The sequence below is a fragment of the Merops nubicus genome, unplaced genomic scaffold, assembly GCF_000691845.1.
Source record: "Merops nubicus isolate BGI_N331 unplaced genomic scaffold, ASM69184v1 scaffold9910, whole genome shotgun sequence".
Lineage (NCBI taxonomy): Eukaryota > Metazoa > Chordata > Aves > Coraciiformes > Meropidae > Merops > Merops nubicus.
Window position 1 is genome coordinate 155,041 of NW_008583650.1, and position 17,133 is coordinate 172,173.

General features: G+C 36.6%; 1 protein-coding gene across 1 annotated transcript in view; it reads right to left on the bottom strand.

Annotated features, from left to right (window-relative positions):
- Positions 1 to 1,029: 1,029 nt before the first annotated feature.
- Positions 1,030 to 17,133, bottom strand: part of LOC103774309 (protein quaking-like) — a gene marked incomplete at its 5' end in the record, with an annotated part of 18,443 nt that continues 2,339 nt past the window's right edge. The window contains 4 exons of the mRNA XM_008941705.1: positions 1,030 to 2,017; positions 6,735 to 6,809; positions 9,445 to 9,717; positions 12,039 to 12,126. Of these exons, the coding sequence (XP_008939953.1) occupies positions 2,001 to 2,017; positions 6,735 to 6,809; positions 9,445 to 9,717; positions 12,039 to 12,126 (453 nt within the window). The remainder of the gene's footprint in view (positions 2,018 to 6,734; positions 6,810 to 9,444; positions 9,718 to 12,038; positions 12,127 to 17,133) is intronic.

A 17,133-nucleotide genomic window follows, 5' to 3' on the forward strand; every position in this document is an offset into this window, starting at 1 on the left:
GGAATAAAATTATCACCTGATATTTGCCAAGCTTACTGAGCCCCACACAAAGTAACACTTAACGTTTTCAGAATTAAATACTGTGCGTTCAACAGCTTCAGCTCTCGCAACTGCCCAGCTAGACGAATCTCCTGTGGAAATAAGGGGTAAAACTAAACTATAGCTGGACTTCAAACAGTTGGCTGATGCCCCTCTCCTGCCTATCTTACGAAGGAAAGCCAGCAGGCAGATCTAACAAGAGAGGCTGAAAAACAGAAGTAAGTGGCATGCTCTTTCCCACTGCAGGAGCTACTTGTGACAACCGGGGACATGCTCAGACTAAAACTGAAAACGAGCTAAGCACTTTCCACTTCACTGTCCGCAGAACACGTGTCATCTGGGTGATGCCGAAGCCCAGTGTTTTGGATGTGTATCTTCTCTAACCAAAATCGAGCAAACTCCCCTCCATCCCTGAACAAAAATGACACACTTCCAGCTCTACAAGCATTTGTCAGCTAACAGCCTCATTTGGCATGAGACAGTCTGTACCACGGAACCCTTTGGTTTACATTGCACAAGTACGGCGTTTGCTATGGTTTAAAAAGTAGAGTGGTTGAAGTAACAATGGGCTGGTTTGACAAAAAGTTAGCACATATTTTACGTAATGAGATTTTGGCAAAGTTACATCACACTAGTATGGCAAAAATCAGGTAATTAATATGGTCAACTCATCATTTGTCTTTCCTCACAGCTTCTTTCACATACTGGGCGACTGAGTGGTATGCAGTAACTTTTCTGAGGGAGAAGCTGATTATACAAGACATTTGACTAAATGACCATGAAGAAAATAAGGCACTTCCTTTTCTTTAGACTTATTCCAATACTTAAAAAATAAGAAAGAAAGACTAAAAGGCTCTTTTGGTCTTTTGTTTCTCGACAACCACCAGAAAAAATCATTTAATGAAATAAAGGGTTTCTTTGTTCTTTTTTTCTTTTTTTATAACACTTGAAAGTATAAAATGCTACATTTCCAAAAATATATTTTTTTCTGCACCAGCACCCTTGTATAGTAAAAGTATCTACTTTTTTGTTCATTTTGTTTCAATGCACTACACTTTATCTACAATTTCATTACATGTATACAGCAAATAGGCAAGCATGGCTTTTACATCCTTAATGAATTTTTTTTCTATACAGGGAGGTTTAAAAAAAATATTTGAACAGTTTGCCCAGTAATGTGACACATAATGCATGTACCTTGTTCTCATGTAATCTTCCAAGGAGATTAAAGTATGGTTAAAATAATTTAAACTCAGATTTTGCCTTAATAGTGTTGCTGTTTTTTTTTTTTTTCTCTGTATTAACATAGTTCTGAAAAGTCATCATAATCTGCATTTCATGGCACACTTTCCTTTAAAATGTCCAATTTGGCAGGCAATAGAAAAAAGGCTGCAACAACTGCCCTTTGAGGGCACCGGTAGTGACTAAACAGCGTTATCAAATTTTGAATACTTTTTTGGAATCCCTTCCCCAATGACATCCCTGACCAAAGGTTCATGCATGATGCATCATCACACAGTACATTCAGAGAGAGCTTTGACTTTTTTTTTTTTTTTTTTGAGAAGAAAAATATTCCTAGAAGTCTCTCACAGTAACTGCCTCTGTCATCGGGTAGTTAAGGGACATCTGTCTCCATCTCTTGTGAGGCCTCCTTACCGTTCGCTTGGGGTGGGACACTAGAGGATGATCAGTGCGGAGGGATGAGTTGGACCTTATTGCTTTACTACTATTCAGTGCAGGTTCTAGAACCACTTTCACCCAAACAGGAGAACAACAAAAAGCGGAGTTGGAGGACAACAATTTCTTTGTCTGTTTTGTTAGATGGTAAGACGAACGGACAAGTGCCCCAGCTCGCTGCACTGAAGACAGGCAAGCAAAGGCGTTTACCAGTTAACTGATCAGCAGGCAGGCATGGTCAGGTCATCATTGGGTGAAGAGTTCAGAGGTCAGAAGGTCATAGGTTAGTTGCCGGTGGCGGCTGGGTGGTTAGAAACAAAAAAAAAAAAAAAAACAAAAACAAAAAACCAAAATAAAAAAAAGAAAGAAAAGATAGAGAAGAGATTAGTTCCAGCTAGTGACGGCTTAATGACAACATGAAAACTAATCACAACTAATAAAAAAAACAAGCATGTTTAATTCTGACATACTGATTGACACCATCTACAGAATGCAATAAAATCATGACAGCCCTCCATCATGATTTGGACACGTGAAGGAGAAGCCCGCTCCCACAAAACTGGTTAACAGGAGAAATAGAGATAAAATACAACTAACGACTAATGGTTAGTAGCAGTCGATGAAGGAAATTTGAAAACAAAAAACGATGAACAGTTTTGGAACTAGGTAGAAGACTTCTGGAACAACAGTCAGTGCACAGCATCAGTATCTGACTGCTATTAAGCATTAGTACCTCCCCAGGTGCAAGCATTAAAGCAACTATTAATGATGAATGTGATTATTAATAACTGGTTGTTAAAAGAATGGAGTCATCTAAGGAATTCTGGACTTAGAGAAACAATTTGGTTCAACAAACTATGGGCCAAACAAAAGGGTTTTGTTCAATAAATTTTTTATTGCCTTTCATTTATTCTATTTACAAACAACATGGAATTTCTTGGCCTCATGATACAAAGCAATACTAAACTGTAGTCTAGCAACGTAGGCGTCATCAAGGGAACCAGGAAAACGCTCAGCCTGCTACTTTAGCCAGCATTTTCCCATCCAAAATACTATTTTACACATATAGGACACTTATAAAATGCACTTGCATGTAAACACTGTAAAAGTCCTGCCATTTTAAAGTCTATACTTAAAAAGCTCTAGGTACATCAAAAAATAGAGAAAAATATCTAATTGATACTAATAAGGCATTTTAAAACTACAAACAGCTCTCTTTATTCATTTTCAAAGCTAATACTCTGCAAATACAATAAAATCTGACATTTCATATACATTCCTGCTTTATATTTTTATATTTTAAAAGAAGCCACCTGTAAATACTATTTTCTTTTGAAAAAAAAAAAAAACAAAACAAAAAAACCCAACAGAACAGAAACCCAAAACAAAACAACAAAAAAAAAATAAAACCCAAAACCACAAACAAATTACAGTAAAACATAAAAAAGTTCTCAAGTGGAAAGTTATCATTCCCAAAGTTCTTGAGCTGTTCCTTCTTTAGTCATTCTCTCTCAATCTCCTTCACCAAACTTGGTCCACTTAACAGTAGTATGTTTTTTTTTTTTTTTTAATTTTTTGTTTTTAAGACTCATTCAACAGCTTAATTATAGCTAATAAATTCTGAGGTTGATAAAGTTTTTGTACTGTTGCCATTTTGACTAAGGCAGAGGAGATGAAAGTGAGAAAGGTATTCAGTGCAAAGTCAGATTTGTGCCATTATATAAAATGAAGTCCAGTAGGTGTAATATTCACAGATAGCATTGATTTAGCAATCTTTCTCATGGGCTGATTTACTTTCACATAGTAAAAATGGCCTATCATTTAGGATACAGTCCATAACACTAGGAAAAATTACTACTGTAACGTAAATGAGACCACATGCTCCCTGATTTTTTTCAGAATCATGCTAAGTGGGGTTTGTTTAAATTAAAATGGCTGTTTCAAAGATAAGCAAAAATAAAAATAAATATTTTATGTGGCACAATCGTACCACTTTACAGGTATACTAGAAACAGACTCTTAAAGCATTTTGATACTGATTACAATTTTGATTAAATGGTATTAAAATTTATATATAAATTATGTGACAGTTTGGAAAAAAAACATTCAAGAAAATTCTCAGCATTAATATTTCTTGTGGAGTTTATAATCAAAGCAAGCTACCTTTTAAAAATACCAGTACACCTGTGATACATCCTCTGCCAAGTCTCTGGCCTTCTACAGTACACACAGGTTTGTCAACTGTGCAACACCATTTACAGTTTATTACAATTAAATCAGTCAGTCTCTCTGTTATATGCATCAAATTCAACTTTGCATTATTTATAAACTGGGGTTTTATTCTGAGTTAAAACGTGCTACATTTTTCAACCCTTCACCAATTCTACACGCTTAGTTGTAAGAGTAAAACATTTACACATTTGGGGATTCTTGCTTTAAATGCAGTGCTTATCTCTAAAAAAAAAAAAAAAACCCAAAACTATGCAAAGAATAAAAATCTACTTAAAAAGTGAATGCAGTAGTACTACAAAGTCATCAGAAAGTTGATTTATAATTAAAAAAAACCCCAACTTTAGACCCAATGAATGCGAATATAGATTTAGTGACATTTAACTATATAAAAAAAAAAAGTTCTGCACTGAAAAAAAAAAAAGTATTTCGGTTTGCTGACATTGTTTTTCATGGCTATAGCTCTAGAATTATATTGGTGACAGAACAACCAAATAGGTGCATATGGTAAATACTGATCGTATTTTAACTCTACAGTGTTAATTTTCGCACATTAAAAGAACAGATTTACCTTCAAAACTTTCTGTGAAACCTAATTCTCTGCAGTGAAAATCTAGGATTTCAAATTCAAAATACAAGGAAGTACAGTCGTAAAATTAACTTTGTGTAAGTTTCTTAATACCCACTGGGATTATTTAGATAAGACTCAAAAATAATATTCTCCTGACATATCAGTATGGTTTTCATGCTAAAAGAGAGAGGTATGCGTGACTTATTCCACAAGAGATAAGCCAAGTGTATTTATTTATCTACTTAAGACACTGGGCTTCCAACATTGCTACAGATGAACACTGTATTAGGAGAAATGGCTGTATTTTAAAAGAAGGTGAAGCGATACCAATAATTACTTTCAATTACTTATAAGTGACCCAGATGAAACATCTAAGCACTTCACAAAATATTTAAAATCTATGGTAAGTAAACCCTACAGTGATGAACTTATAACTACAAATTGGCATTTCCCCATCCCATACTTGGTAAGTGTATTTACTAGTCATCTCAGGTAAATAGCCAATTAAACAAAAAGGTAGTCTCAGCTGTGACCTGAATCTACCACTGCAGATCATGAAAGACCATGAGCAAAGGCTGATTTTTGCAACATCAGGTCAAACTTTCAAAAACAACAGAATCCTTACCACCCATTACTCTTGACAGAGACAGTTTTTTATCTTTTATCTTCTTTTTTTTTTCCCCCTTCCTTTTTTTCTTTTTTTTTTTGGTAAACATGGGCTGTGACCTTATTCTGATTACACCCTGTTGCTCACTGAAGAGTCCTCAAAAAATGAGAACAAGCCAATGGGCTGTAAATAGTGTGAGGTGATATCAAAGAAGAAGCAACCTTCTAGAGAACGTAAGTAGTGTCTTCTTATCAGCTTTACACTTTCTGTAAAGCATAAGATCATATAAAAGATAGAAGTATTACATAAATACAGCAAATATCCTGGAGAGTCCTTTTTACTGTATTGACTGAAATCTGTATTGTTTCTTATAGTTAATTTATGGAAGGTTGTGCGAAGTGAAGTGTAGTCAGTGTTAGGAGATGTCAGATCTGTCACCTGAATTTGGCTTTTGAATACTACAATATCATGGAAGCCTGCACAACACTGATTTTGGTGAGAGCAGAATAATAATACTTGGCATGTAACGCTTTGCATCCTCAAAGCCCTGTACAAAACAAGAACCCCACAACACCCCTGTGAGGTAGGGAAGTATTATTATCCTTATTTTACAGATGGGAAAACATACAGAGAGATTAAATGGCCTGCCGAAACCCACCATGAGTCAGCAACAGGGATGGGATAAGAATTCAGCCCACACACTGCTTCCTAGCCAATGTCAATAAACCGAAAATACCACTTTTCTCAATAAGTTTAAATACTTCATTCAGGGGTCCAAAGGCATTACACTTGAGGAACAGGAGAAAAATGAAGATTTACTTTCCAGTCAAGGGTTAAAGGGAGATGCCCAAATATTGGATGTCATCTCACCAACAGGACTTCAAAAGTTGCTTCTCCTTCAGGTTACACATTTTAGCAGCAAAAGGCAAATACCAAGAAATAGGTTTTGGTAAAAAACCCCAAATACCCTCCCTTCCCCCACCCCTAGTAATTCCAACTCAGACAACTTTTGAAGTATTATCTTCACAGACCTTACCTTTCTGAATTCAGTCAGGTAACTGAGAACATGCATCCTCCTCACAATATACAGTACAGTGGCTCAAAAGTTTATTGGAAAAAAAAAAGGAATCTAAATCTTCAGATTTCTCCAGACACAGACAGGAGGCATTTATTCCTTTACTTCTTTCTCATTAAAAAAGCATCCATTCATTTTATTTTGCAACACCAATCTGATATTTCCACACCAATTAAAAGAACAAATTGCAGGGAAAAGGGTGGAACACGACCAAATTAATTATTGCAGCACTGAAATCATAGTGTCTGCTGATGCAGATGAATCTTTAAATAGTTTTTCACAGGGAATCGGTTATAGCGTTTATATTAAATATATCACGAAGTTTACACATTGCCTTGAGCTGGGAAAGCCACGATTCCAAAACGTTTTTCAAACCGCACGCGTTCCCAAGCCTTCCAAATATTAACTCTTCAGATTTTTGAGGAAAAATAACGACTGGGTCAAAAGAGGGTGTTGGGTCAACCAGCCGTGGTGTTGCAAATCTCATGTATACCCAAAGCACTTCTTACAAACAAGAACTGCAGAACTAAACTAACCTCGGTCTGCGGTCACAATCCTTTGGTAAGGATGGACACGCATATCGTGCCTTCGAACTTTAGTAGCCACCGCACCTAGTTAAATTGCAATTACCAAGACAAAGTTAGAAAACATTCAAAGAAAACATTAACAGCAGGTTTATCAAAAGGATTTAAATGATCATTAACTACAAAAGTTCATTTTAAGAAAAGCAACAAGTTAAGGCACAGTAGTTTCAAATCTTAATCTTAAAAAGAAGTTTATCTGTGCAGATTAATATTGCATTTATTTTAAACATCCTGGCCTTAACCTGTTTAATCCGTTCATTTACAATCCCAAAATTACAGTATTTCATGAAATCTATTAGACCCAAGCACATTTAAGCTTTACTAGTCACATATTCACTGAAGTGCCTTTCTTGCAGCAGGACTATTTTAAATAATGCCATCTTTTAATACTGACAATTATTTGCTAACCTTAAGATCACTTCCAGTTCTACCACAAAAAAGTTTTAAAGCAATTCTTCAAGCCTACAGATTGTGATTTTAAAATTTAAGTCAATAAGTATGAACTGCAATGAATTAGGTGATTAGTAAAGCAAACACTATATAGAACACTTAGCAGTCAGTATACTACTATACACTCATAAATTACAGCTACTCTGTAATAATAGGAGCTAATCCAAATTAATAGCACTATTTCACTTTAAATCTATGTGCAAAAAAGTGCAAGTAAGTCACTGACTGCTAGGCCAAGCTTTTTTCAAGGCTGCTGAAACTAAGCATTTGTTAAAATTCAGATCTGATGAAGGATCAGTTAAGACCGTTCTTGAATTCTTAGCCTTTCGTTGGGAAAGCCATACCTGAAGATAAAAGGAAGGGAATTAAAAGTTAGTCACCAACTAAAATTTGATCCCAACACCAATATCCCCAAAAATATTAATAGGGATGCCATTTTTAACAGACTAAGACATCTTAAAGGTCCACCACAAAACCAGACTAAATGTAGCATAATATTAATGAGTGTATTATGAAATTGAACGCAACAAAAAACTAATTTAATTAACTCTATACAATTGCTCAGATAATAGAGCAGCTATTTTAGGAGTTATCAAGTCTATATTACATAAGTGGGAGTGTGGTGGTCTTTTTACCCCTCCCTTTTCCTTTTTAAAGTAGGATTGTTTGGTGAGATCTGTTTTGGGAAACAGACCTGTGCTCTCACAGCTAAACCCAAAAGTATGCAATGGTTTCATGTGCCATTTTAGGAGTAATTTCTCCCTCCTCTCTTTATAGGAACTTCTGTGAGAAATCAAAGCTTCTTGCATTGTGTTAAATTATTACTAAGGAATGATCTATTTCTTCACTTCCTATTAACTGAATTCAGGAGAGGGGTTTTGCCACTAACCAGCAACCAACAGCTACTGTGATGGTGCCTGTAACTGTGACTTTACCCCAGGATGTATCACAAGTGGGCTCACAGACTGGGCATGGAGGAGCTGGGGAGAATATTTACATGTTTGTGGGAAATTAATAAAGTACATTATTATATGCTCACTGAGTCTTGGCTATGGGATAATAGACAACAACCACAAGCTCCTCAAAGACAGATCTACTGCATACTTTTGTCCCACTAAAATTTTTATTATCAATTTCACTAATCCTGAAAGGCAGAAGCCTGAAATACATTTTTCCTGTTAATGTGGGAACATGCAAACATACAGATAACAAGTATGTCATGTACATGAAACACTGATTTTTTGCAGTACTTTCAACAAAATACTGACTTTGAACTTTATTGCCAAGTGTTCATTAGAGATGTTTAGAATTTGTGTAAATCAATAACTGCCATGGAAGAAACTAAGATCAAAGTCCTAAAAAATCAACATTATGCAGCACCAAGGTCATATGCAATTCAGAACAAACTGAAAAGAAAGGATCTTTTTGATTCTGTAGAGGGTAGGGAAGGAAGAAACTATTGGAACCACTTGCTCCATATGGAGCAGTTAACTGAATTGTCTTGGCTGCTTTATCATTCTCGTCTTTACACAGCAAGTCAATGGTCTGAAATATTAGGAATGATGGGCATTGCAATCCAACGGATATAAAGGAAACCATCAGTAAAGTTGCTAATTGTATCATACTTTGGTCTGAACTTGTTTTGCTTTATACTCATTCCCTGAAACGATTTTCTGCTTACAAAATGCTTTACAGCTTTTTGACACCGATGAGAGATTTCTGAGTTGTGTACTAAACAAAGAAGCAAACCCCCCAACAAACTGAAAGAAGACTTCTCCATTCTCTCCGCTTTTGGTACTAAGACGACATAGCAAAACAGGAAGTTCTCTCTTTCAAAGAACACTGGCAATTAATTTATGTTGAAGAGAGGACAAACAAATATGCCATTTATGGGAGTCCAAATGACGCACGAAAGCTGTCAACTTCTATCTGCATTTTTTTCCTTGCCTATGTATCCACCACCTAGCGGCACAAAGATTTTCTTTTCAGAAACCCTATTAATACACTGACCACTCACTTAATAACGTGTAACATGTTCAAACGTGTCAGAGCCAGACTGTTTGAGCAGTTTTCCTACCTAGGTGGTTTTGACACACCTGAGATACGGCCGTGGCTTCAAATTTTTTCCTTTGAGCTCCGTGACCTCTATCTTGCAAACACCACAAAAGCACAAGCAATATATTCTGCAGTCATCCGCGCACAAAGGTCTTACCTAATACACCACTAGGTTCAATAGGATACTCAAGGATTGATGTAGCTGGTGCCAGTGTGTAGGGGTACTCATATGGTGTGTAAATTAAACCAGCTTCGGGTCCAGGTGGAACTATTGCAGCAGTGGGATGAGGAGTTCCGTTTGGCATGACCGCGGTTTGTATTTGTCTGATCAAAGGCATTATGGTAGGGCCAGCTGGCGTAGGAGTACGCAGGGCAGCTGGTGGGAGGACAGGCGCAGGCCCAGTAATAATCCTTGGAGCCTGGGCTGTTGCTGCAAGAGAAAAGGCAAGGGCTGCTACAGTAAGCAAAGAAATTCAGAGGAAAGTATGGAGATAGCAGTACAAAACGTGGAAAGAATGGGAAAAAAGGGGAAAAGTAGGAAAGAAGAAAAATAAAAGGAAATCATTAGTACATGCGCTGATCACACAGTGCCAAAGCACACCATTCAAATGCAAACAGCTTTCCATTTTCCAGTGTGATTAAGTATGAACATGCAAAATAAAAAAGCCATTGTAAAACAGTGAGGTAGATTTCTCAAACAGGTTATGCAGCACAAAAGCTCCATTTAGACCACATTTCTTCATTTATGCTATCAAGACTGCATGAGACTGAGATGCATGCGGGAGATACAAGGAACATACTGTCATAATCAAATACAGAGTACAAAATTTAGTGCAACTACAGAGTCCACAGATACTCAGTCATGCAGAGCTGCCATGTGAGTCTAGAGGTTTTGTACATCTTAAAATTGTATTTGAGCATAAACACAGTTCCAATTTCCAGGATCAGTAAAGTTAAGCATGACCTCAGAAACACGACATCTCCTCTCCTACTCTAGCATGAATAAAACAGACTGAAAAGTGATTTCCACACCAAATTCCCCCCAATAAAATACTTCCTTTATATTAGAAGTTCACTATGGCCTTGCTTAGGTTAAAGAAAAGAGGTGTGTTGTTTATTTATTTATTAAACAGTGCTAGCACATTTCATTAAGTGTCGTTTAAAGCCCGTTGGCACACAAGATCAAGTTCTTAACCACCAACACATCAGCTGGTAACAGTCATTCTTAAGGAGCTATAATTTATAGAATTCTATGCACTAGTTGATCTACATTGATTTAGTTAACTTACAGGTGGTCTGAAAATAGAAATGTGGTGGAAGTTTTTCAGTTTTGAGACTGCTGCAGTTTCCAAGTTATTTTTAGTTTTAAAACCAAAGTCCACAGACTGAATATAATTAGAAAAAACTCTCAACATTTTCATGTCTGTTCTTAAATGGAAACCAACCAGTATGGCTTCTACATCTTTAAGTTTCCAGTAAAATCGAAACAGAGTTAAATTGTCTCATTATCAAAAAGTGAGTATTAGTGTGGAAATCTCCAGTCAAAAAAAAAGAAAAGAAATTCCATCTTCCCACTTACACTAGCACAATAGCCAAATGGGAATAGAGCAAAGACAAATTAGCATAAAGGTTTCTGTGCAACAGTTTGCATCAACTTAAGCTAATCTGAAAACTTTTTTACTCATAAATATGAAATAATTTAGAGACTAAAATATATTTATAACTGATCTAGCTCTAAGGATTACAGTGCTCATTAAGGCTGAAAGATTTACCACTACCACTGTAGCAGCAAAAGCCCGTGCTTATGTCTCTTTTCAAATCAGAACAATTACACTGGTGTAAGCACTCTCAAATTGACCTAACTGCATTCCAACCTTTAAACATATTTGACATTGAAATGGTGACTGCGTGGAGAAACAAATTTGCAAATATCAGTAGGCCCTTGGTGAAAAGACTGATTTAACTGTGCTTACATTTGACATCTGTATCACAGCTACAGCAAGAATTTACTTTGGAACAGGATCAGCAACAACATTTTCAGGAGGAGAAATTGGATTTTCAATTAGAGAAAACAATTTGTATCACACAAGATAGGTACAGGCTCTCATTAGTAGGTGTATGTAATTAACTTTCAAGTGCAAACCTGAGCATACATGCGTTTGCAAAAGCGTTTTCATACAAATTTAAGAGAAGAAATCATAAATATGGCTCATTACATCACTGAACCCTGTGAACTCAGCTGTGAAATCAGTTGATGAATTGTTTGAAAAATAACATTGGGGGGACACATGCAAGCAAGATGAAAGAAAGGAATGTAATACAGAAAAAATGTATTCACAGTATCTTGAACATCTATAACATTTTCATATTACATCTCAAAAAATTAAATCTCAAAAGGAGTCTATTGTTCTTTATATGTATCAAGGAAAAATGACTGAATAATAAAAATATCTGGCTTAAGGGCTGAAATTTTCAAAACTACATATTTGTAAATATTTCAACCCAGACATACTGTTTAAAAATAGAGGCAAAAAAACCCCCCAAACCAGAACAAAACACCCAAAGGAATGTAACTTATCTCCAGAAGATCTTTTGCAACAGCTACCTATTTTTTTGTTGATTTTTTTATTTTTTTACTGTTTTCGATTCTCCAACACAGTTGCTACTGTTCATTTGCTATAACATAGCTTTGGAAATCAAAACCTGCAAACAGTCCTATGGCATTGACCCTTGAGCTTATGGCATGCTTACGTGATTTGATGTTGGCATCTCTGTAGGTGCCATTCAGAATTGCAAGCTCCATCAGCTGCATCTTTTTAAGGCTGTCTTCTCCTTCTGCCTGTGTGGAAAGATGGGACAAAAGTAAAGCTTCTTAATTCACTAGCAAACAAGGTCGAAGGGCGTCAAGATAATACGTCTTCAAATTTTAACTGAACAAAATACCTGCTCCCCATTAGTCACAAAACCAGTAAGCTTTGTCAATTTTTCCTTAAAATTAAGTGCAAGTTGCCTGTCATCTATCATCAAGTGGCACTGATAAATATCTCAAGAGTTTTGAAAGAGGCTCATACCATAAATTATGAAAATAGGGTTAAGTGTAAGCTGTGTTTCATAAAAATTGTTTAAGAAATTTATTTCTCAAGATTTATTATATATTTTCATGTATTCCTAAAGGGATCTTTTAATAAGTTTTATTACTTGGCTGGAGAAAGAATAGACATCACCAGTTTTAAGCAACTTCAGTTTATTTTAACTTGCTCCACTGTAGTTGACACCAACTGCTTCGGGAGCGGGTGCGCACGAACAAAAAATAAACAACAAACTTTGAGTAGCTTCCCAAACAGGACATCAACAATTGCTGTGAGGCAGAAGTCATAGTTCTGGCACATGGAGATGCATTCCTATTCGGACAGAACTACTATTTACACACTATACATTATTCTTGGTTTTGCTTTAATATAAATTACTTCCCTGAAGTTATCTACTCCATTGGTATCCTGCAGCTTGCATAAATATTACACAGTATTCAATTAAAAAAGCCCACTTCTTCAGTTACCAACAAAAATATTTCTAAGTAGTGCAATTTTTGTTTTAATAGCAGACATTTTCTAATCTGTTTTTGTAGAAATAGCCACCATTTGTTCAGTGTACATCCTCTCAGCCAGAAAACAAGATTACAATATAGGAAACTCAAGAGGGATGCTCAGTGTCTACTTTACTGCTAAGTTACAACCTTGCTTCTTGTACTGAATGCTACTGCTGAAGTTCTCAGATGGGAAGGAGGGCAACTTCAGCTGCATTGCAATCTTCCCTCTCTAAACAGGAGTCCTTATCTATTTACTTATCTTGTCTATTCACACAATGTTCTCCAGATACTTGGAACAGCATTTTCCAAGTTAATGGGAGTGTGGACAATAACATACTGTGCCATCTACTCTGAAAATCTTAACACCTGATTTCAGTGTCTTCAACAGCAACTCTTAGAAATGGCTAGAACTAGAGCCTTCCAGAGCCTAATTAAAAGCTAGAAAGAACAGCAATAACCACCAATAACCAAATAAAGTTCTATTAATAACTTTGTGTCCATTACAGCACTGCATTGGTGAAACATCATCTCAAAGTAGTCAAGAGTCAGTAGTATTAACTACATGCACTGTTCCAAATGTACAGAGGACTACTTTTTTCAGGCTAGTTTGCAGAAAAATATTGTTACGCGTATTTTACTCCTAAACTACATAAAAGTAATTTAGTAAATTACAAGACAAAAAGCTTTTAAATTGTATCTTAGTAAATATAGTACTTAGTGTGAGATATGCTCAAGGACCACCTCTCCTTGCAATGGAAACTTCAACATCTGATTCTTATCAACCTGGTAAGACCCATCAGTACTAAACTACTGTCAGGTGTCAAAAATGAAATGCCTAACTGTAATGCTGAGCACTTGCATAAACACAAAGATTACAGGGCAGAAACAGCTTATGTTGTCATGCAGAATGTACTGTAACTTAGATATTTTATTTATATATTAAATATTTTGTGCCAGACCAAGCTAACACTAATATTGAAAAGTAAATACACATTCAAATGCCATTTTAACCACAAATTAATTGTACAGTTAAGTACTATCTGGAAACCTCTGGTTCCATAGTCATTAAAATGAGACCTTCTGCAGTACAAAATGTACTCATTATAGCATGCTAAATATGACATATGCAGAATAGACTTACAATTTACGTGCAAACTAAAAATATTTTTAAAGAAGCTATTATTCCATTGCATCTTTGCCAGCAAATTACCTAAACAATCATGATGCAATAAACACAATTCCAAATCTATCTGCCTATCCAGAGCTCACAAATTCTTGTCATTCTAGGTATCTTTTATCTAATTTATTTTAGCATTAAAGATTTTTAACATATTGATTCCTCTTTTTCCCTTCCCCCATAATGGTTATACTTTGTTATTGGCTTTCTGCTTGGGTTCCTTTATTTATTTATTTGAAAGCGGGTAACAATAAAAACCTCCTCACAATGTCAAGCTGCATCTCCCATATAGTCCCATTAATGTTACTAAAACTGCTCACTTCCTCCAAATAAGAGTTCGGGTGATTGATCTGACACTGTTAATGAGTCTCAGTAATGCTGAATCTTACATTCCACTTGCTAGGATAATTTTAGTAACTCTAATCCAAGATTTTGCACCACAGTGACTATTTCCCACATATAACTATATATAGGATAATAATTAAGTCAGAAAATATTTCTTTTTCCTTCTGACATCCCCAAAACAAGAATGTATGACAACTTAAAAGCTATAAAAAAAAAAGGCAAAGTAATCATTCTTTCTTTGGATCTTGAACATTTTCTTATAGGTCACTACACTTCCTATGAGAAAAGATGTTGCAGTTGTCTAGGCTTTACAAAGTATGTTTAAAAAAATAACACTGTTCAGCATACAAAGCAGATCAAGTCCTAACTTTTATTTTTGAGATTTACTTCTCTAGAGTGCTTCTCAGCAGCTGATAAATGTTAATTTTTTTAAACATACTCCAATAATTTAAAACTTTTCCTTAAAGACTGTAGTAGTAATAATTTGCAGATGTAAGATGTGGACTTGCATTACTAGACGTTAACACTGTCTTGCAAATACTGGTGTTTTGTCAAAGCATTTATTAGATATGACAAAATCCACTTAAAAAAATGTTTTGAACTTCTTCAATGCCGACCACAAGGGCATCATTCCGACTCCTCCCAGAAGATGGCACTGTTTATTGTACAATACTATCTCCTCAAGACAGGGGTGTTTTAGCAGTATTGGCACTACTCTACCAGTATAGCACCCCTCAAAACCCTGCCAGCCCCTCACACCCTAAACGTGCCGCTTGCCACCTCTCTTCAAGGCATAAGTCACAGAAGTGGTCAGGACTCTTTCAGATATGCTGTCACACCCTTAATTCTCCGGTATCAAGCGCTCTGCTTGAACATCATTCACCATTAGCCAAACCCTCAAATTTCCAAGAGCTGGGATAGAGCGACGGGCATGTGTTTTTGCCTGCCCTACCCTCTCCCCCGGCTGCTGACAGATGATCAAATGAGGCACACCGATGCAATCTATCTTAGCTCCAGGCATTTCTGCAGGCACTCTCTGTTAAAGCAAAGAGAGGTTGCATCAGGGATACAAAGGCAATCTCTAAAGGGACAGTACATTACCTGTACAATAGCTACAACAAAGCTCAGTCATTTGTACCAAAAGGAAGCTACTTTGAGCAAACATCAATAAGGTCACTTAAAGCCAGATTTGCATTACTAAGTTGAAGCTCAAGTGATTGACTCAAACCTCTCATCCTCTTAAATCTCCAGTGCTTTCCTTGTACTTCCCACACACAACATAACATGCAGATTAAGGAAAAACACCCTTAAATGCTATCTTGAAACATAATTCCTTAAATGTAAGGACTTGCAACTGCTCATTGAATACAAAAACTGACGAGATACAAACAGTAAATCCTAACAAAGCCAGCTGTGCACAGTAAACAGCGGTTACCGCCTTGGGAATATGGCCATCACTCCTCACGGTAGCTCAGCTCTACCTACGCTAGCAATAAAAGGACCTAAAGGAGACCAAATACCAGGAACCACCACAATTTTAAAGTAACTTGTATTCTAATTTTTATCAGAGTAGGATTAACAGCCACAAAGTTCAAAACACTAGCAACAACACAAGTGCCACCCACGTGAAGTCTCTGGGGAAATACTTCTTAAAATAAAACACATTCAAATGAAATACACAACACTGACCATACGGATGCCCAGTTAAAACCACAATTCTGTCTCCTACATTGGGCAATACTGTCTGTCTCAAAAAAAAAAAAAAAAAAAAAAAAAAAAAGGGGGGGAAGAACGTTATGAAAAAAAACGTCCAAAAAAAAAAAAAAAAAAAAAAAAAAAAGGGGATGAATGCAGTTATGGAAAAAACTGCAATGAGTAAGAGCTTGCTTCCTGTCATGGAATAGGGAGGTCAGATAAAGTACTCAATTTAATTTTTTTAATGACTTCTTTTAATTACCAATGTCCAAGCTATACTTCAACCTCAGATACCTCAAGTTCCTCAGAGAATTCTTTCAACTAATGCTCCTGAAATAATTATAAGGCACTTCAATGTCTCAGATTCCCCTATGCATACAGCACACCATTAAGAGTATCATACAGTTTAACTTCTTATTTATGCACAAAACACACACACACTAGATAGGTACGGTATTAAGGTGGAAGACAGGCATACAGACTCCAAAGAGAAGTGCATTCACTGTTCCGTATCAGTGAAGGACTTCAGAAGATGACAACAGTCTTTCTTCAGAGATGAAGTCTTTGTTCAGAGGTGACAGGTAAACTGTTAGATTCTGTGTACAGTCAGCTGTGAGAAGCCTATAACAAATTACAGTAGAGAAGGAAAGGAAGATACTCTCTTTAAAGGAAAGAAGAATCAAGTAGCAACGTTTACTAGGGAGCGGAGATCCCGGAGCTGGCACCCCGCGGAGCCCCTCAGTGCCGGCTCTGCTGCCGGACCCAGCCTGCCCCGCACAGGGAGGCGCCCGCAGCCTGGCCCCTGCACAGCCGAGCCAGCGGCTCTCCCGTGTGGCAGCAGGGATTCCTTGTCCCGACAGAGCTCCCTGAGCCTCACAGCCCTACCAGGCTGTCTCGGAACACCCATTCCCACTGCTACCAGCGCTGGTGGGGAAGGCTTTCAGCACTTCTGCACAAACATACATGCTTTCCCTGTGTAATGCCTGGATTTCCTGTTAAAGTAACTGCTTTGGAAAATATAGCAAATACACTTTTTTCCCTAC